Source organism: Astyanax mexicanus, chromosome 2 (assembly GCF_023375975.1).
Source record: "Astyanax mexicanus isolate ESR-SI-001 chromosome 2, AstMex3_surface, whole genome shotgun sequence".
Classification (NCBI taxonomy): Eukaryota; Metazoa; Chordata; class Actinopteri; order Characiformes; family Acestrorhamphidae; genus Astyanax; species Astyanax mexicanus.
This window is the reverse complement of record NC_064409.1, coordinates 6,024,325-6,045,438: the sequence shown is the minus strand read 5'-3', so window position 1 is coordinate 6,045,438 and position 21,114 is coordinate 6,024,325. Positions and strand designations below refer to the sequence as shown.

The 21,114-nt window shown below is 37.1% G+C and overlaps 3 protein-coding genes across 4 annotated transcripts in view; 1 reads left to right on the top strand and 2 right to left on the bottom strand.

Annotated features, from left to right (window-relative positions):
* Positions 1 to 180: 180 nt before the first annotated feature.
* On the bottom strand, positions 181 to 10,556 carry samm50l (sorting and assembly machinery component 50 homolog, like). The gene is made up of 15 exons (XM_022671822.2): positions 10,379 to 10,556; positions 10,032 to 10,142; positions 9,004 to 9,105; positions 8,829 to 8,916; positions 7,525 to 7,631; positions 7,271 to 7,401; positions 6,655 to 6,742; positions 6,211 to 6,339; positions 4,708 to 4,779; positions 4,479 to 4,565; positions 4,307 to 4,377; positions 3,690 to 3,757; positions 3,413 to 3,559; positions 3,040 to 3,181; positions 181 to 1,912 (listed from the first exon to the last, which is right to left on the bottom strand). Exons 1-15 carry the CDS (start codon positions 10,397 to 10,399, stop codon positions 1,867 to 1,869), a joined length of 1,410 nt encoding a protein of 469 aa, XP_022527543.2. The 5' UTR covers positions 10,400 to 10,556; the 3' UTR covers positions 181 to 1,866.
* The window catches only part of sult4a1 (sulfotransferase family 4A, member 1), a 282,375-nt gene continuing 269,397 nt past the window's right edge, over positions 8,137 to 21,114 (bottom strand). The window contains exon 8 of the transcript XR_007429993.1: positions 8,137 to 8,178. The gene's annotated coding sequence lies outside the window, so the exon portion shown is untranslated. The remainder of the gene's footprint in view (positions 8,179 to 21,114) is intronic.
* Positions 13,740 to 21,114, top strand: part of scube1 (signal peptide, CUB domain, EGF-like 1) — a 123,730-nt gene continuing 116,355 nt past the window's right edge. For both annotated transcript variants that reach the window (XM_022671821.2, XM_022671820.2), the window contains exons 1-2: positions 13,740 to 14,143; positions 17,777 to 17,899. In XM_022671821.2, the coding sequence (XP_022527542.1) occupies positions 13,933 to 14,143; positions 17,777 to 17,899 (334 nt within the window). In that variant the 5' untranslated portion in view covers positions 13,740 to 13,932. The remainder of the gene's footprint in view (positions 14,144 to 17,776; positions 17,900 to 21,114) is intronic.

Below are 21,114 nucleotides of genomic sequence, written 5' to 3'. Positions count from 1 at the left end.
AAAGTTTTTTTAAGGAGGACTGCTATGTTTTATTACTTCAAAAGAAACACATTTCAGCTATTAATGGAAAAAATATATTATTTAGAGTTTAGTGGCTCTTTAAAGTGGCTGATTTAATTATTTAGAAGAAGCGTGCACAAACATTTGGACACTGTGATTCACAAATTTCATACAATACGATCAGGGAAAGGAGTGCTTTATTCTGGTGCACAATACAGTATAATAACGTAACAGTTCTGACATTAAAAAGAGGACGTGGAATAAGAGCACTGCTGGTGGATCTCCAATAGGGCTTTAAACTCCATCCCACAAAGGCTACGGAAGAGAAGAAGAGACACCAACTCCTGACTGATCCTCTACAGACAGCCTGAGTCAGTTCATGTATGTTGTTTGGCATGAGAGGAGTGAAGTACGTGATTCAAACACTGGAGCACTCCACTAACAACAAGGAAAAGTGCTTCCATTAATTAGCGGGAACATACAGTATGGCTACATGAAAACAACAACAGTACCGTCTCTTTTGTCTGTGCATTCCTGTCTACCATCTGTACCCTAAAGTAAGTACAGTGGGTTTTGTGTAAAAGGGACAGGTATTGTTTAAAGGAGAACTCTGGTGTAAAATGGACTTTGGGTGTATTAAACCATGATACAAAGTACTTATATTTGTTGAATAGCCCACCTCTGCTCTCCTGCAGCTTTCTGAGATCCAGTATTTTGTGCACTTTGCCCAAACAGGCTTTTAGACTGGGTGATATGGGGCATATTTTGCACTTGCAGATAAATAGTTTTATTTCCACCGTTATTCAGTCTCAAAGTAGCTCCACACCTCATTGGTAGAATCAGGAGAGCCCTGACATTTAAAACGAGGTATTTAGAAACTTTAAAGCTGCAAAAGAAGCTTATTAAAAGTTGCTGTTCACATCCCATAGCATGGGTAAATCTCTGGGCACAGCAATCTTAAATTTAAGTAACAATAAATCAACTGCCGAGCACTAGAACGAATAGGAAGTATAGATGAACAGATTGCAAAAATAATAATTCCTTAGAAAAACATGAATTCCAGCTGTTGCTAAAAAAAAAAAATCTGGTAATGTCAATATTAAAATGCAAAAAAACAACCAACCAACTTATTGTGACAAATTTAAAATGGCGGTGCCATTTTACAGAGGATTTTAATGAACTTCTTGTGCAATTTTAAAGCTCTAAATGCCTTATTTTAAATGTCAGGGCTCTTTGGATTTCACCAATGAGGTTAGGAGCTACTTTGAGCCTGAATAATGGTTGAAAAAGCGATTTATATAATTATATGACCATTCTAAAGCCTGTTTGGACAAAGTGCACAAAATACTGGATCTCAGAAAGCTGTGGGAGAGCGGAGGAGGGCTATTGAACAAACGTAAGTACGTTTTTTTTTTCCATTTTACACCAAAGTTCTCCTCCTTTAAGGTAGTGTCTGTAAAAGGGACATAACTCACCATAGCGGATATCTGTGAATACTGGTAAATGAGAACATAGAAGAACATAGAAGTGTTTTTTTTGTACCTTATCTAATCTCAGGTGCTTTTGTAACATCCCTCAAAGATGTGAAGATCTCACAGACTGGATATAATGCAGGCTGTTATGCATTACTCCCTGTTGTGGTCTTCATGTACAAATTAACTGAATATGTATCTGACAAACTCAATAACTGTGAAATCTTTTATCATTTAGACGCAGAAGGTGGAGTCACTCAAATCGTGCATGCAGGAGGGATCCTTCTCTTACAGTCTCTCATTCTAACACACTACACACACAGTTCTCCTCCTATCCCATAATACTTGGACTTCAGAACCAGAGCAGCTGCTGATGGTGATGGTGATGATGATGTCACAGGAAACGGATCCCTGCCCCAAACTGCACACCGTCACATATCCTTTACAGAGGAATAAAACAACCAGTGTTAAAAGTGAATAAAAACAATTCATTATTGATGACCACAGAAAACCTATATATATCATATAATATCAGATCATATATCTTCATGCATGTAGTTTTTTGTGTCACAGGGATGATAATACGATTACTGAACACAAGTAAAATGTATTTAGTGGTGTAAGAATCATAAAAATGGTTTAATGGTTTAATATATATTAAAAACATTTGATGCAGAACATGTTTTAAACATATGTTTCATAAACCATTATGTCATTATGTCCTCAAGCTTATATTAATGAGTGAAAATCCAACAATAAAAAAAATATAAACATCATCAGTTGCCTAATGGTCCAATACAGTTTCTTTGACTTCCAATCTGTTTTTAGTAACTTAATGCTTTGGCTAATGTGGATATGACTGTTTTTATGTATTATTAATAATACAACTAAACAATTTATATACAATAATGCTAATTAATCTTCCTGCTAATTAAGACTAAAGTAAAAATCTCTTTTCCCTATAATAAGGCTGTTTTAAAATCCTTTAATTTTCCCCAAAATTGTCAGTGCAGAGTTTCAGTTTAGTTCTCCAGCACAGAGACTCACAGAGATTAGAGCATTATTAGCATTAGTTGCTAACCGCTAGCTCTTTCGCAGTTCAGAGGTGAGTATTTTCAGGCTGTAGCATGCTGCAAACCCAGGCTAGCACTGCTAGAGCAGCATTAGCACTATCAGCTAACCGCTAGCTTTGCTGCTGCACTTAGCCTTAGCGTAAATCTGCAAATGTAAGCTTAATTTTAATAAACGGAAGAGCTTGACTCACAAAAATAAACAGTTTTCAGGAGAGAAATCTGTGTAGCTTAACGTCCAGCACTCGTTTGACTTTAAAAGAAAATGTTTTTTTAAGAATTACAGTTTTGTTTACTTAGCTTAGCCTTACAGGTCTTGCTGAATTACTAGTGTCACATAGTGTGCATTATAATCCAGTGCTCCTTATAGTGCAAAAATACAATACTTTTAGTAGCAGTTTTCATTAAAATGAGACATCCTTTTATTGATTTTGTTAGTTTGGTACTGAAATTACATTTAAAATGATATTTCTTATAGAATATGAGCACGCAGTTACCTGTCTCCACTCTGGACACCCATGGGAATGCAGTAATTGAGTTCCAGTCTTGCAATGTTTCCCAGCCGAAGTATGATGCCTGCTCCATAGGACCAGCGGATGCACTCTGCTAGCTTCTGCAGGTGTGCATGAGGACCCTCTCCTGAATAAATAGTGCACCAAAAATACATATTCTCTCAGTGCTAATGCATATAATTATAGTGAATTGATAGGACTACACAAGAATGGAGAATACAGAATGCAGATTTTAAGATCTAAAATAAAAGCTAACTATAAATGCAGTACTGTAGGATCTTCTGAATTATTTTACCAGATTAATTTCTAGGCCTTAAAAAATCATATGTGCAACAAGGATTCAGAATGAGAGACTCACCGTAGTCGAGGTTGCACAGGTTTCCAGCATTTAGGAAGAAATGAGTTCTAAAGAGGTCAGCTAGGCCTCCTCGTGTGGACCTGAATGGAAGTGGTGTATACAGGTGGAGCCCACTGGCCCAGTATGCATCTCCACCCAGAAAGTCACCTGATCGTGTAAAGAGGCAGTTAATTAAATATTCAGATTGTACGCTGATCTCATAACTAATTTTACTGTTCAAATCTGTATGAAACACTTGATTTCAGATAGGATAAGAAATATAAGGACATTAACTGACCTTCATTCTGTGGACCAATACTGTACATCCCAAATCCTCTCACACTGGTCGGACCACCCAAGTAAAACCTGACAGGAATAAATAGAACACAATCAAGCACTGAAGGTGATATATGTCCACTGTTCACACTGTTCTAACCTGTGTTTGTGTCTCTGTCCCACCTTACTTACTATCAGGCCTTCTCGGCTTATTATATTTACCTTAAAGAGTTATATAGTAACTATTTATCTTGTATTGTGGAGTCCCACATGGTTCTGTTGTGGGGTTTGTGATGCTTTTCTAAACAACCCAGTCAATGAGTAAGTCACCATACAAGTTATATGTTTCGGTTTGTATAGTAACTGTAACTATAACTGTATAGTCAAAACCATTTAATCTCCAAAACAGCAAAAAAGAGAAGACAATAGAGTTAAATCTATGCATTTGATAAAAGTTGATGTAGCTTTTATTCCCAAGCAATTTTGTCAATTCTATTCATTCTTGAAAGTTTCATATAATAAAAAAAGGACAGCTTGCATTTTCAAATCCTTAAAAACAAAATGAATGATATTCTAAAAAACATAACTAAAAAGTTATTTATATATTACTAGAAACACAAAGAAATATTACACAAATACCTATCAGCAATTGAGATCGGCCGACCACCAACGGGAAATATCATTCCTCCCCACAGTGAAGCAGAGAGCACCTGAGAAGCACACACAAACACAGATTTAATGAAAATCAGATTTGGCTCAGTAGGTTTGATCAAATGAAGCTCATCTATATTCTTCTTTAAAAGTGACTCACAGAGCCCCAGAGGAATGGTCTGTTCAGCTGCAACTCAAAGTCCTCCTTCAGAAAGCTGGCATCACCCCCCGTGTACCCGGCTAGCTCCTACACCAACACAGCAAACATGTCCTCAGATTAGTTACACAGTCTGATATCCTCAATAACCACCACAGGTTATAAAGCAGCTGTTATAATGTGTGTGTTATCGGTGTTTGAGCCGATCAAACCTCTCACTGTTCTCACATACCTGGTTGATCCGGAGTAAGGCACCTTTTCTCGGAAGGATGGTGGAGTTCCTGGTGTCTAGCACCATGGTGTGCTAGAGTGAAATCAGCAGAGGAAACAGATCTTTAGGGACATTAGCAATCTGTCAGATGCACATCAGTTTCTGAATTTGAATACGGACGACATTTCTCCAAAATTCCCAATAAAAAGATTGCTATAAAAATTGAGAAATGGCTGGAATAACAAAAGATGCAGAGCTTTCAGACCTCAATTAATACAAAGAAAACAAGTTCATGTTCATAAAGTTTTAAGAGTTCAGAAATGAATATTTGGTGGAATAACCCTGTGTGTTTTTAATCACAGTTTTTATGCATCTTGGCATCATGTTCTCCTTCACCAGTCTTACACACTGCTTTTGGATAACTTTATGCTGCTTTACTCCTGGTGCAAAAAATCAGGCAGTTCAGTTTGGTGGTTTGATGGCTTGTGATCATCCATTTTCCTCTTGATTATATTCCAGAGGTTTTCAATTTGGTTAAATTAAAGAAACTCATCATTTTTAGGGGTCTTTTATTTTTTCCAGAGCTGTATATCTATTGAATTTAACATTATAAATACTTATACACTGATTTGTAATCACTGTTTCATGATAGGTATCATATCGCCATGTTCTTGAAAATAAACTGCACTACTATGTACCTTCCTACCCATTAATACACTGGTGACAGGCATTTTGACCTCAAATCAATACTGTGGGTAAAATACTTTACTACGATTATGATAAATAAATTATTAACATTTAAAAAAACAAGAGACAATTAATTAACTAAACAGAATTAAACAGAATCAGATCTCCAGACTAACTTTTTTCACCACCATCCCAGAACCGTCCTAAAGTTTTAGGTCATTTATTTCAAAGTATATATTTCAAACATTAACATAACATGTTGTGCTATTCTATCGCTATTATTATATCAATATGATATCAGTTAATTTTATTGAAGTGTCTCACTTATTTGTTTTCCTGCTGGCAATACTGCTGTTAGCCAGAGAGTGGTGCAGTTTCCCTGCTTACAGTTGGAACTTTTGAAGCTCCACAGTTGACTGACCTTGCAATTCAGCAAACTCAATTGGAAGACAGTTATCAACCTTTACAGCCTTTCCCTGCTAACACCATGTTAACCTTCATCTTACGGCATTACCTGCAAGCTGATTGTCTCTGTGTTAAAAGCTGGAACTTTTTCCGTAAACAGAGTGTGTGCTAAGCATCAGGAAACTTTAATCCTGTGAAGTGTGCTATTTTTATGGTCCTTAGGATGGTGGGATGACGTTAGTCTGGAGCCCTGAGAAAAATTATTAACAGAATTATAATGAAAATAACTTAAGTTAGGCATCAATTAATTCAAAGTATTGCTTAGCCCTCCTATACACACAACTATCCGCTTATTTTTGCTCAGTTTTGTGGTGCTTGATTAAGAACCCACAAGCCCACACAGATACAGATAACTAATAAGAGGTAACTTACTGAAAGTGCAGATTTGAGAGTGTGGCCACTTTCCTCTCGCACAGCAAAGGAGGCGCTGCGAGCAAGACAGCTCAGCTCCCGCCACACCCCCTCCCACTTCAGAGTGTGATCAGTCATCCACAGTGGGAACTGAAGGTCAGAGAACACAGAATAAACCACTATAAAACCCATTCAGAGAGTAGAATTAACATGCAGCTAAAGCAGCTGTTTCTAAGGCTAGAGATATACTTGCTGTAGACTTCACATTTGCATACACACCATGGAGGTGTAGCACATGCAAAAATGCAGCAACTGCGCAGCCAATCAGCAGCATCAACATGACTTGAGCCTGTATGACTAGTGAACCATTGCATTCACAATGCAGCTGGTTGTCTATGTGAACACATGACCAAACAGCAAGTATATCTCAAGCCTAAGAACTAAGAATAACTGATCTAAGCTTACATTGAGTTCTGTAGACACTCCTCTGTCAGTCTCCTTCAGGGAACTCCATGGGAACTGGCCGGTCACTTTGTATAAGTTTAGCGTGAAACTAAGAGAACAAAACAAAATGAATTAAATTTAAAGGAGAAATGCATGATAACAGGTACAAACGTTTGTCAAATAGCCCACCTCCATTCTCTCCCCCAGCATTTTAAAACAAAGCAATTTTATTTGATGCTCCCAGCAAGTTTACAATGCTAATGATACGGACATAGTACTGCCCATTTTCACTGAAAACTCAGCATTATAGTGCTGTACTTCAGTGTAGAGGCTTTAATGCTCCTTAATATCTGACTGGTAGAATTTATACATAAGGTGCTTTTTGGGAAAATTAAAGGATTTTAAGTGTACCTTATAGTCCGAAAAAAATGGTAGTGATTTCTTTGCCTGGGCAACACTATGCCCCATTAGCGTTGTAAGCCTGTTGGGAGCATCGGCTAAAAGCGCTGCATTTGGAAATACTGGGACTAAACGGAGGTGGGCTATTCAACCAAATTAAATTAGATTTCCTTCTTTAAGGCAAGGTCATTTGTAGAAGACAATGTATTTGTATTCGTGACTTTTCTTGTGTTCATACTTGCGTTCGTAGTAGCCTGGCTGAGGTTTAAAGAAAGATAAGCCATATGAAGTCTCTTTAGTCCCGTAAGAGAACTGGAAAGTGAGCTTCTCTCCACGGCCGATAATGTTGGGGAACTTGATGCCAAGAACCTGCATAAAACAATACATTATACACATTTATAACAAGTACAGACACCTTGAAGCCAATGTGAACCAAGAAACTATTGCATGAAGAGAATCAGTGTGGAAGATTATGTGATTTTCTCTCCTCACCATGCTGCCCTCATTGTTTCCAACCATGGTGTTATAACTGCCTGTGATTCTCTTTAACTCCGTCACCTCAAACGTCACATCCAGACCATTAGGCAGAGCATCATCTCCTAAAGATCAGAACAAAAGCCTCTTAGAATAATTATAATAATAAAAAACGTTATTTATATAGCACCTTTCATACATAAAAATGCAGCTCAAAGTGATTTACATAGGGAGAAAGTAAGTAAGAAATAACACACAAGCAAGCAAGACATAATAAAAAAGTCAATTAAATTGACACCAATAAGATTAAAATAAGGTCTAATTAAAACCTAGAAAAATACAAAGAAGATAATAATAGGGTAATACTAAAATCAGAACCAAATATTAAAACAGTTATAATATATAAATAATAAGAAGGATCATATTATAAGCTTGAAAAATAAGAATAAAGTCTATTTAAAGCAGCACTATGTAGGATTTTCTTTTTGTGATCTTTTTACAGAAGTAAAATTACAGCTTGAAACTCACTGCAGCGCTGCATTGAGGTGTAATAGGAGGAATAGCGGTTCTCTCGTGTCTGTGGCGGAGCTCCTCTGAGCTCAAACCAGACTCTGTAAGTTTTCTGAGGAGGCCGCGACCAACGCTCGCGAGAACTGCGACCTGCTTTCCGACCTTTAGTTCTAACAGTTCTACAAGGACTACTGGTTCATTCTTTACAAACTAACATACAGACACTCTGGCAGAAGCTGGAAAGAGACCGAATATGTCTGTGAAAGCCAGAAAACGAGAAAGAGAAACTAAAATCCTCCTGAAACATTTATTACACTCTACAACTGTAGGGGGAGCCCACGAGCACAAAATCTCAATCCTACCTAGTGGAGCTTTAAAAGCTAATGTAAAAAGATATGTTTTTAGGCTTTTCTTAAAAATAGTAACAGAGTTTGCCTGACGAATATTTTATATATCGGTAGTGTGTTCCAGATTTTTGGCGCATAAAAACAGAAAGCAGCTTCTTCACTCTTTTTGAGTTTCATACAGAGGATCTGGAGGAGTCTATCAGTTGATGATCCTAATACACGATTTGTAACATATTTAATCAACATTTTAGAGGTGTATGAATGTGCTAAACCATTAATTGATTTATACAATAAACCCAGTTTTACCAAAATGTCTACTAAATGTGTACTATCCCACACTTCTACAAATATCTTCTATTAATAAAAGCATTTTTAATTATAATCTTTAAATTGTGTGTAAAATAAAAATGCACAAAATTCACAGTCACTCCTGCACATAAAACACACACTACAACAAAACTATACCTTCTGAAATATCAATCAGCACCTCCACTTCCTTAAATATACCCAGACGGAGCAGTCTCTGCCTGGCCTCATGTGATTTCCTCATCACCTGCACATCAAACAGAACCTAAACTTTAAATTCTGACCCGGATCATCCACACCAAAAAAAATACCTTCTCATAATCACATCACTTACATCCACAAGGTTTTTAGCGTTAAAGACATCAGAGATCTCATAGCCCAGATAATCCTCTTTAGTTCTTCCTAAGCCTTCAATGTTGACGTGCTGGACCACAACCTGAACGTGAAAATTGGAAAAAAGAGGGTTAAAATCCAAAAAGAACTAAGGTATTTGATATATATTGAACTAAGAAAACAAAGAAAAACACAAAAATTCTTAGGGCTGGAACAATAATAATGTTATTGCTTATTCATACAATATATAAAAACGTACACAGTGTCAGTATCTACTTTGTGAGTTTTTATTACTTATATTTTATTAATTTAGAATATGTAAACATTCTTATATTACTATTCAAATGTTTGAATAATCCTAATTATTAAAAGTTAAATGTCCTTAAAAAAGGGAATCAAAATAACGACTTGCTTTATTAATATAATGAGAGAGCACAAGAAAAACAATGTGCTGAATTTTTTTAGGTGGTGGGAATGGGCTTTGAAAAAAAAATAAGACCACTTCAGTTTCTGAATCAGTTTCTTTGTTTTTCCTATTTATAGGTATATATAGGTTTGAGTAAAATAAACATTGTTGTTTTATTCTATAAACTTTCAACATTTTTCCCAAATTTCAAATACAAATATTGTCATTTAGAGCATTTATTTGCAGAAAATGAGAAAGGTCTGAAGTAACAAAAAAAGGAGAGCTTTCAGCTTTTCAAATAATGCAAAGAAAACAAGTTAATACAGTTTTAAGAGTTCAGAAATCAATATTTGGTGGAATAAACCAAATATTTGGTGGTTTTTAATCACAGTTTTCATGCATCTTGGCATCATGTTCTCCTCCACCAGTCTTACACACTGCTTTTGGATAACTTTACACCTTTCCTCCTGGTGCAAAAATTCAAGCAGTTCAGTTTGGTGGTTTGATGGCTTGTGATCATCCATCTTCCTCTTGATTATATTCCAGAGGTTTTTAAATTGGTAAAATCAAAGAATCTCATCATTTTTATCAGAGGTGTGTATTGGTGGGTGTTTATAACTCACATCTTTATTTTCTAGGATCTCTTTCTTGGTTTCTTGCTCCGCCTCCACGGTTTCCAGGTCCTCGGTGCTGACGCCCAGGTCCCGCCCGCGCATCGGGAGGGGGTCCAGACTCTACAACCCAGAAACACAAACACAGGCCCGGGTTATAACACTCAACATCTCCCCTGTTACTCCCCCCCCATTACTCCTCTATTACTCCCTTAATTACAGTTATTGTCCTGCTGCACAGCTGATCTGAGACCCGCAGTCTACAGCTAGACACACTGACATAAATATATATAAATAAGAGGTCACGGGCGAGTCCCGCTGCAGCTCGCGCTTGACCTTCACGTGCTGTAATTAATTACCCTCGCGTGCACCGTCCCCATGTCCCCGTGTCCTCGCGGGCCGCGGTGTCACTGTGGAGAGCCTGCGGGCTGAGCTGCGGGATTTCTCCTTACTCAGATCTGAACCCAGCCCCCTTCAAGGAAGACGCCATAACACGGCCACCTCGCTGCAGCTCTGCGCGCTGATTGGCTGGATCGACGTCACGGCAAAGTGGGCGGGGACGCGTCTACGGCAAGCCCAATGAGCAGCCAATCAGAGCGCGCTCCTGGGAAAAACACAGGAAAGTCAGTCCATCAAAAATTAAATAAAAATCAGTCCACCAATACATGAATAAATAATACTGGGATTTTAGATTGATTAATATTTTTTTTAGCTAAATAAAATTTGGCTGCTTATGGACAATAAGTTGTTGCATCTGTGAAAGCAGAATAAATGTCAAAATAAGCGATTTTCATTAAAAAAAAAAAAAAAAAAAATATATATATATATATATATATTTTTTTTTTAATTATACTGGGACCTTAGATTAACCATTTCAAACCCTGTATTCATTTCAATATACATCAGGCATTTTCTTTATTTTTTATGTTTTGTTATTATTAATTAAGCAAATAGAAGTGCTTCAAATATTTTAAATGCAGTTTCATAGCGGGAATAAACTAAACGTAACACCGCTGGCACTTCAACGTTGACTAAACGTTGAATCAACGTTGATTTTAAAAAGTGAATCAACGTTGATATGGAAACGTTGTTTCAACGTCATACGTTTAATAAACCTTAGCTCACTAAAATTAGAAAATCCTCTGGTTAACAGAGTGTTAACAAAAAACTTACATCACTGCAGTAAATGTGAGTATAAAGAAAGTTACCCCCCACTACCAATCTGAATAATCCGTTTTTAGAAATTATATGGAGATGAAATGAACATTCATTTGTTGATACATTATGTTGATTCAACGTTAAATTTCAACGTTAGCACAACCATTTAACATCAAATATGAATTCAACGATTCACATTTCAATGTTGAGAGTCGTTGGTTTGCCAGCTGGGAAAGTATTAGAAACTTCCCTTAAGGTTTATACGTATGGGAAAAACATAATGTGTAATTCAACCGGGCTTAATTAATGACTTAATTATCTCATTCCCACACATTTTTTCAGGGCTCTATGTAGAGTAGCATTAAACATAATCATTTTATCCATCAAGTAGAAGGTTGCATATTAGACTCTACAATATAAGATAATGCTTTATTAGTCCCACGTATAGATGTTTTTATCATTGTTACAAGGGATAACAAGGCACACAAAGGTAGAAAGGTAGGTGGCTGTTTAAAGAATTTCCACCGCTTGTAGTGTTTGGTTTTTGTACAGCAGGTGGCGCTATAGACTCTCTTTAGAACAGCACACAGTTAAGACACTTTGCTGGTGATCTGCCTGAATGCAGAATTAAAAAACAATGACCGAAAATATTTTATTCTATAAAACTACGGATAAAATTAGTCCCCAATTCCAAATAATAATATTGTTATTTAGAGCATTTATTTATGACAGAAATAACAAGAAATAAATAAAACAAGCAAATAAAACAAGTTCATATTCATAAAGTTTTAAGAGTTCAGAAATCAATATATGGTGGTATAATCCTGGTTTTTAATCACAGTTTTCATACTTATTTGCATGTTCTCCTCCACCAGTCTTACACACTGCTTTTGGATAACTTTATACCACTCCTGGTGCAAAAATTCAAGCAGTTCAGCTTGGTTTGGTGGCTTGTGATCATCCATCTTCCTCTTGATTATATTCCAGTGGTTTTCAATAAAAACAAACCTCATAATTTTTAAGTGTTCTCTAATTGTTTTTTTTACCAAGTTTGTATGTTTGACTTCACATCTTAAAGGTGGAGCAGCTGTAGGTTGGAGTGTGTAATAGAGTGGAGGACAGTATGTGTATACACACAGTGTTTAAAAACTCCAGCAGCACTGCTGCTACAGCTCATCTACTCATACTATTAGCACAACTCACGCTAACACCTCAAACACCACCTCCATAATAATCAGTGCTAATCATTGCAGTCCTGAAAATAATGACCCACACCACTCAATGGCCCAAGTTATAGCAGCTCTGTGGTGGTCTGTCATGTGGGGTCCTAATCATTAAATATCAGGGTGAAAGAAGGCTTACAAAGTATGCAGTAATGCTTTTGAAATATTGTTGTCATAACTGTGCCAAGACCCTAAGTGACATATAGCCTATTCAACATCCTGAGAGCATCACTACTTTTAAGAAATTTGCACTAACATTATGATAATAGAAAAGCATAACAAAGCAATTACACCCTTATAAAGACAATGATCATAGTTAATCTTGGTTTAAAAAATATATACTTTTTGCTTCACCTGCAGTCCACATTTTTGAATCATTGGTCTGGTTTTTCATGGCTGGCTAAAATACCGTTCACTGTAATATATGTGAACAAACATACAAATAAACACAATAGACAACATGACCATTATCAAATATTATTGCTATCATATCCATTTATTGTACAATACGTTGATAATGTAAATATCGAGAAAGGCCAACTGCTAAGTTTTAACACGTTTTAAATGACAGGGCCCTGAGAATTCTACCAATGAAGTGTGGAGCTACTTTGAAATTGTTGTTAATGGTGTAAAAATACTGATTTCTTTGCCCACTATGCCCCAATCACTAGCATTGTAATCCTGGAATTGATGGGGGTGAACAGAGGTCCTGTTTCCCTACAACCCAAATCTCAACAGTGCTTTACTTTATTGGCATGAATGTAATAAGCAACACTATTGCCAAACCATATAGCAGAAAACATAAAAAAAAATCAAATAAAGATTACATACATACAATTACAACATCAGAACTTGATTTATTACCGGTTAACAATTATTATTAATAATAATTACCATACAGTAAAAAGAAAAATAAGTGTGTGGAGACTTCATAAATGTTTAATAATAAGGAATACATTTGTTATATTAGTAAATTAGTTATAATCAATTATAGTGTGTGGTTTTGTCCACACGGGTTATCCCTCAGGTCGTGACAGTCTGTAGTCTCCCTGTAGACTCTCTCTCTCTCTCTCTCTCTCTCTCTCTCTCTCTCACACACTTTCTCTCGTTTACTCTCTCTGACACACACTCTCTCTTTCTCTTTTACACGCACACACTCTCTCTTACTCTCTCTCTCTTTCTCCCTCTCTCTCTTTTTATCTCTCTCACTTTCTCTCACACACTCTCTCCCTCCCCCTCTTTCTCTCTCTCTCTCTCTCTCTCTCTCTCTCTCACACACACATTCTCTCCCTTTCTATCTCTCCCTCTCTCTGCCATTCTCTCACACTCTCTCTCTTTCTATCTCTTTCTCCCTACCTCCCTCTCTCCCTCTTTCTATCTATCTCTCTCACTCAAATACACACTCTTCCTCTCTCTCTCTCCCTCTCTCTTTCTATCTCTCTCTCTCTCACACACTCTCTCTCTCTCTCTCTCTCTCTCTCTCTCTCTCTCTCTCTCTCTCTCTCTCTCTCCCAGCGTGTGAGTGCAAGCCAATGAGCGGCCGTGTTGCGGCTCCTCGCGCCTCGGCGTGCTCCCTCCGCCAGCAGCACCACAGTGGTGCCTCTTATCAAAGAAATACACAACTACTCCAACCCAGCTCACTCACACCTCTCGCCATGGGCAGGGCGCGCTTTTCCCGCTACCTCTGTTTGCTTTTCGTCCTCATTAACGCTTCCCGTGTGATGGGAAATGTGGGAGTAGCAGGTAAGCCTCCTTTATCTTTATCCTCTTTATCTTGCACTTAATTGCAGGTTACTGACAAAACTTTGCACGCATGATATCCACTGATGCGCGCTGTCACTTGATGCGCACGCTTTTTTTCACTGATAAATTAACAGCATACTGGGACAAATTGTGGGAAATAAAGTAGAAAAGTCTAGTTTGCTAATATATTTGTTTATACCCTCTCTGCCGCTTTCTGACGCTTTTGTTGCTTGTTAAAAATTCAGTATAATTACAAGCTCAGTCTAGGCTAATGCTATTATAGTATCATACAGTGGGATCAGGATTCTAGCATCAGAGGTTTAGATGGTGAATAGACTGTAAATACATTTTAAGTCTGAATGGGTCATATCAGAAAAAACACACAAATTACTCTGTCAAGAGACAGGTGTGTTCATTTCTTTTTAAACAAACTTAATCTTTAAATCATAAAGCATTCATCTAACATAATCTGCAGGAGCATTATCTGATACACACACATACAGACAGTACTAGTCTAGCACTCTGGATTTAATTTAAACAGAGACGAACCGGCCAATGGCAGCAGAGCTAGCCTCTATCTTTTCAGTTTAAACAGAGAAGAGTGTCAGCTTTGTGCAGCTTTTTATTAGCTGCCTATGTAAAAAAAAGTAATTAATGACAATAACAGCATAAAGAATATGATGCGTTATGATGGTGGGAGATAGTGGATTATACCAATTGTGTGGCAAGGAGGACACTTCCATATTTCTCATATGTTCTTAAAAAAAACAGTTTAATGGTATACGGTACTTTCCAAGATTTTTCCAAGCCATTTCTAAGCTTTTTAGTGCTAAAAACAACAAAACCGGTAGTTATTTTAGGGATGTCTCTTGTATAAAAGCTACTTAAGCTTTTAAGATGTGTTTTTGTGTTGTATTTTTTATCAGTGTGTGTATGTTTGTGCTGTAAGAGGAAAAAAACATGTCAATGTGGGTTTCATTAGATTTACAGCTCTGGATGGAAAAAAAATAAGAGACCACTTAACAATGATATGTTTGTATGATTTTACCAAGTTGAAAATCTCTGGAATATAATCAAGAGGAAGATGGATGGTCACAAACCATCAAACCACCAAACTGAACTGCTTGAATTTTTTTTTGCACCAAGAGTGGTATAAAGTTATCCAAAAGCATTGTGTAAGACTGGTGGAGGAGATCATGATGCCAAGATGCATGAAAACTGTGATTAAAAACCAGGGCTATTCCACCAAATATTCATTTCTGGACTCTTAAAACTTTGAATTGAATATGAACTTATTTTCTTTTGTATTTGCATTATTTGAGGTCTAATTTGACTATTTTTATTTGGAATTTTGGAGAAATGGTGTCTTAAGTTTATAGAATAAAACAACAATTTTATTTTCCTATAAATAGCAAAATCAGAAAAAATGATTCAGTAATTTAAGTGGCCTTTTTTCAGAGCTGTATATATATTGAAAAACACACAAGGGTCCACTCCGTATGGACAATTACCCATTTTCTCACCCATTTTCAGACAAACCACGCCCACTCGTGATTTAATTGGCTATTGAAATCCACTTACACCGCCCATTGGGTGGTATGTTTGCGAGAAGGCAGAATTGGCTCTGGTATTAGCCAATCCCAGCCAGTCGTAGCAAAAGAGGCGGGGTGCTACTGTCCAATCACAGCGGAGGGGGCGTGGTTTGTCGGATTACGGGTGGAGGAAAATCACGCTGTCGATCCGACGCCTTGCTATCGACCAGTCACTCCACTGGGGTCATCCATAGCCATGACTGGTGGGTGTGTTACTAAAGAAACGCCTGGAAATCCTGAAAAGACCAGATCAATAACATGCGGCACTTTTGTCTTCAAACCCCAGATGATTTGGGGCTGTTTTTCATGTGATTAATTAACACAATGACGTAGACTTGATGACAGGCTTTTTTTGTGGACTATGCTATGTTCTGTTTTGTCTAAAAAGATCCAAAAGGATGTGAGATGTATCATATCTCATATATCATATCTTCTATACCATCTATTCTGGTGATTTCAACTTTCAAGTGGCTCATCTAATGTAGTGCATGTGACATCATCACCACCAAGCAAGCCTACATCTTGGGATTCAGCTGATTAAGCACTCCAAGAGGCAGTTATTATATATAATTAGATGGATCAGGTGTGATTGATTAGTGGTTAAAGCAAAAGTCTGCTGGAGCAGGATTGGTGACCCCTAGCCAAAAGAACACCCCATCTGTACTCTCAGTCAATTCTTAGTAATAGTAATGGTAACATTTTACATGGATGGTCCATCGTAGATGCCTCATAGATGCTCACTTGACATTGAACTGAATGTATTTCCAATGCAACTTAATCCTAAATTAAACTGAATTACACCCAACCCTAACCTTAACCATTAATCAACTCTAAAATCTAACCCTACACCTAACCCTGACTATTAACCATTATTAAACCCTACAATCTAACCATATCTTAACCATGAATCAATCCTAAAATCTAACCCTAACCTTAACCATTAATCAACCATAAAACCTAACCCTACACTTAACCCTAACCTTAACCATTAATAAACCCTAAAAAAACAATAATCGAGTCTCAAATCTAATCTTAACCTTAACCATTAATCAACCCTAAAATCTAACCCTAACCATTAATCAACCCTAAAATCTAACCTTACACCTAACCCTAAGCTTAACCATTATTAACCCTAAGCTCTAACCTTACACCTAACCCTAACCTTAACCCTTAATCAACCCTAAAATCTAACCCTACACCTAACCCTAACGTTAACCATTAATAAACGCTAAAATTAACAAATAATCAACTCTAACATCTAACCTTAACCTTAACTATTAATCAACCCTTAAATCTAACCCTAAACCTAACCCTAACCTTAACCATTAATAAAGGCTAAAATTAACCAATAATCGACTCTAAAATCTAACCTTAACCTTAACCATTAATCAACCCTAAAATCTAACCCTACACCAAACCCTAACCTTAACCCTTAATCAACCCTAAAATCTAACCCTAAACCTAACCCTTACCTTAGCCATTAATCAACCCTAAAATCTAACCCTAAACCTAACCCTTACCTTAGCCATTAATCAACCCTAAAATCTAACCCTAAACCTTTTCCTTTTGCAGTCGTATTAAAGGAATGGTGATCTTTATTGTCTGGAAAAAGAAAATCAGACAAGTAAGAAGAAGCAAGATTGTTAAGATATGAATATATCTATATATAATAATAAGACAAGCAGCAAAAAGGTCTGAATCATCAGTATTACATCTATGGATATTTAATAGGAAAGATATCTTTATTGTATTATGAACAAATAGCAGTCTTAAGTCTTAAGACAGATTAACAGACAGGCATTAACATAGACTACTTTATATATGAATATATATATATGAATCCTGTTTGTTGGTTTCAGGTGGATAAAGCAGGATTAAACCTCCAAAGCAAACTCTTATCTGAATCAACATCTAAAAAGTGTTCCTTCCTCAAGTCTTATCTCACTTTCTGTCAGCTGTGCCGGCAGCTGTGTGTAACTGTGATGCAGTTGTGATGCTAGCAGTAAATAAAAGTTATTTCTGTGTCGTTTTCTTCTCGCAGATGCGGACGAATGCTCTGAGGCCACAGACGACTGCCACATTGACGCCCTGTGCCAGAACACCCCCAAGTCCTATAAATGCATCTGTAAGGCTGGCTATAAGGGAGATGGCAAGCAGTGCGAAGGTGGGTGGGTTTTGTTTGTGTGATAATATCGGCACACTCAAACATACAGTTGCAAGAAAAAGTATGTGAACCCTTTGGGATTATACTTGGATTTCTGCATAAATTGGTCATTAAATGTGTTCTGATCTTCATCTAAGTCACAACAATAGACAAACACAGTCTGCTTAAACTAATACCACACAAAACATTATATGTGTGCATGGTTTTATTGAACACAACATGTTAACATTCACAGTGCAGGGGGGAAAAAGTATGTGAACCCCAAGGCTAATGACTTCTTTTCTAAGAGCTAATTGGAGCCAGGATGTGATGAAATTGGATTTATTGGTTAAAGCTGCCTTGCCCTATAAAAAAACACATACCAGTTTTGAGGTTGCTGTCCTAAGAAGCTTAATTGCTTGATGTGAATCATGTCTCGCACAAAAGATCAAGCTCTCAGAAGACCTACGTTCAAAAATTGTTGACTTGCATGAAGCTGGAAAAGAATTACAAAAGTATCTCTAAAAGCCTTGATGTTCATGTGTCCACGGTAAGACAGACGCTCTACAAATGGAGAAAGTTCAGCACTGTCATTGGAGCTACTCTCCCTAGGCATGGTCGTCCTGTAAAGATGACTGCAAGAGCACAGCGCAGAATGATCAATGAGGTGAGGAAGAATCCTAGAGTGTCAGCTGAAGACTTCTCTGGCACAAGCTAACATTTTAGTTGAAAAGGAAAACATTAAAGAAGAATCATGGGAATCAGAGTTCATGGGAGTAGGACACCACGGAGGAAGCCACTGCTGTCCAAAAAAAAACATTGCTGCATGTTTGAAGTTTGCCAAATAGCACCTGGATGTTCCACTACTGCACTTATGGCTAAATATACTGCGGACAGATGACTCCAAAATTTTGGAGTGGTTCGGAAGGAACACACAACGCTATTTGTTTAGGAAAAAAAGGCACAGCACGCCATCATCAAAACCTCATCCCAACTGTGAAACATGGTGGAGGGAGCATCTCATGGTTTGGGGCTGCTTTGCTGCCTCAGGGCCTGGACGGATTGCCATCATCAATTGAAAAATGAATTCCAAAGGAAAACTTAAGACCATCTGTCTGCCAACTGAAGCTAAACAGAGGATGGATGATGCAACAGGACAACGACCCAAAACATAGAAGTAAATCAACAACCAGATGGCTTCAACAGAAGAAAATACTTGGCCTTCTGGAGAGTCCTGACCTCCTGAACCCAATTGAAATGTTGTGGCATCATGACCTCACGAGAATGATCAATTCACACCAGATATCCCAAGAATATTATAGCTGAACAGAAACTGAAGTTTAGTGAAGAGGAATGATCCAAAATTCTCCTGATCATTGTTCAGGTCTGATCTGCAGCTACAGGAAACGTTTGGTTTTTGAGGTTTTTGCTGCCAAAGGACAGTCAACCAGTTATTAGATCCAATGGTTCACATATTGTTTCGCCCCTCACTGTGAATGTTAACATGTTGTGTTCAATAAAACCATGAAAACACATATATTTTTTGTGTGGTAGTAGTTTAAGCAGACTGTGTTTGTCTATTGTCGTGACTTACATGAAGATCAGAACAAATTCAATGACCAATTTATACAAAAACAATCCAATGATCCCAAAGAGTTCACGTGCTTTCATCCATAACATGAATGTTTGGCCACACTGTAAGCTCGGATAAGTTGAATCTATATCGGTCTAAACCGGTTGCCTTAGAAAAAGTTAAGTATTAGGTAATGACAACTTAAGTTAAGATAACTTAGAACATCAAGTTATTACAACTAAAGGGAAAGTTTTTATTTTATTTCTGTTATACTGTAAGACCAGGTAAGTTGACAGTTTACTTAACTTTTTAAGGCAGTCGGTTTGCTCAATTTTTTTAAGTAATGGGGAATGAAAACTTGAGTTTGCATAAATTAAAACATCAAGTTATTACAAGTAAAAAGGAAGTTGATTTATTTCTAAGGTAGCCCAGGGGTGGAATCACTACACACTGATGGTGAGTGTTAGTCAGAAACAGTTGGACACGCCCAGTATGTAAATAGATTGTGACAGAAGCCAATAGAAAAGAAGCTGTCAATGGCAAAACAGACTAAACTCAGTTATTATTATAAGTTGGTTCAACTCAAAGATCTCAGTTTGAATAGTACAGTACACTGTAAAACATTTTAAGTTGGTTAAACTCAGCAACATAAGTTCCCCTGCTGCCTTAAAAAGCTGAGTTAACTCAACTTGATGAAAACATTTGTATGAACTCAAGATGTTAAGTTAAACAAGTTGTTCAAATACTCATTACTTATTGTTTCAACTTGATGCACTGAGTTAAAACAACTCAAGTATTTAATTTGTCCTTTTTTAAAAAAATGTTCTGTTTAGTCAAATAAACTAACAATTCAGCTTTATTTTAACACACACTTTCAAGTTAGTAAAACTTCAGTAATATTCACACAACTTATTATTTTAAGTTAACCATAAGTATTAGAAACATTTTTAACATTATTATTTAACTGCCAATACTGACAGTATATTGCTGGGGCAGAATAAGAGTAAACTCAGTAAAGAGTGAACTCTGTAGCTCAAAGCCAGCATACTGTGATCACTACAAACACAACAAAGTTAATGTGCTCTTACAGCCTACAACACTGAGGCCTGGCAATCAACACATATATTATATTACTGCACGCCCAGGATCAGGTAGCTTTGTACAACAGACAACACAAAGATGGTAAGTAAGGGAGAGACCACACCCAATATGCAAATATTGGCCTGGCAATCAACGTATATATTATAATTAGTGCACGCCCAGAATAAGGTAGCTTTGGGCAACAGACAACACAAAGATGGTAAGTAAGGGAGCGGCTACACCCAATATGCAGATATATGGTACCAGGAACCAATAGGAAAGCTGCATGAACCAACACTGTAGAAAGAGCTAAAAGTTGGTTGAAATCACATTTTTTCATTGGCTCAACAAACCTTTTTAAGTTTTCCGGTTGAAAACAATGGAGTTGTACTGGCCGGTGAGTTCACTCAACTTAATAACATTAGTTCTTCTGACTAAAACACAGAATTACTTTTTGGAGTGTTGGTGACTCACGCAGCTGAAAGTAATCCCCTTTAGTTTTTTGCTCCTTGTTATTATTAACTGCTGTGCGTCGGTTAAAAAGTGTTTAGCCCAATGCGCCCACGGTTTTAAAGTTGTAAAA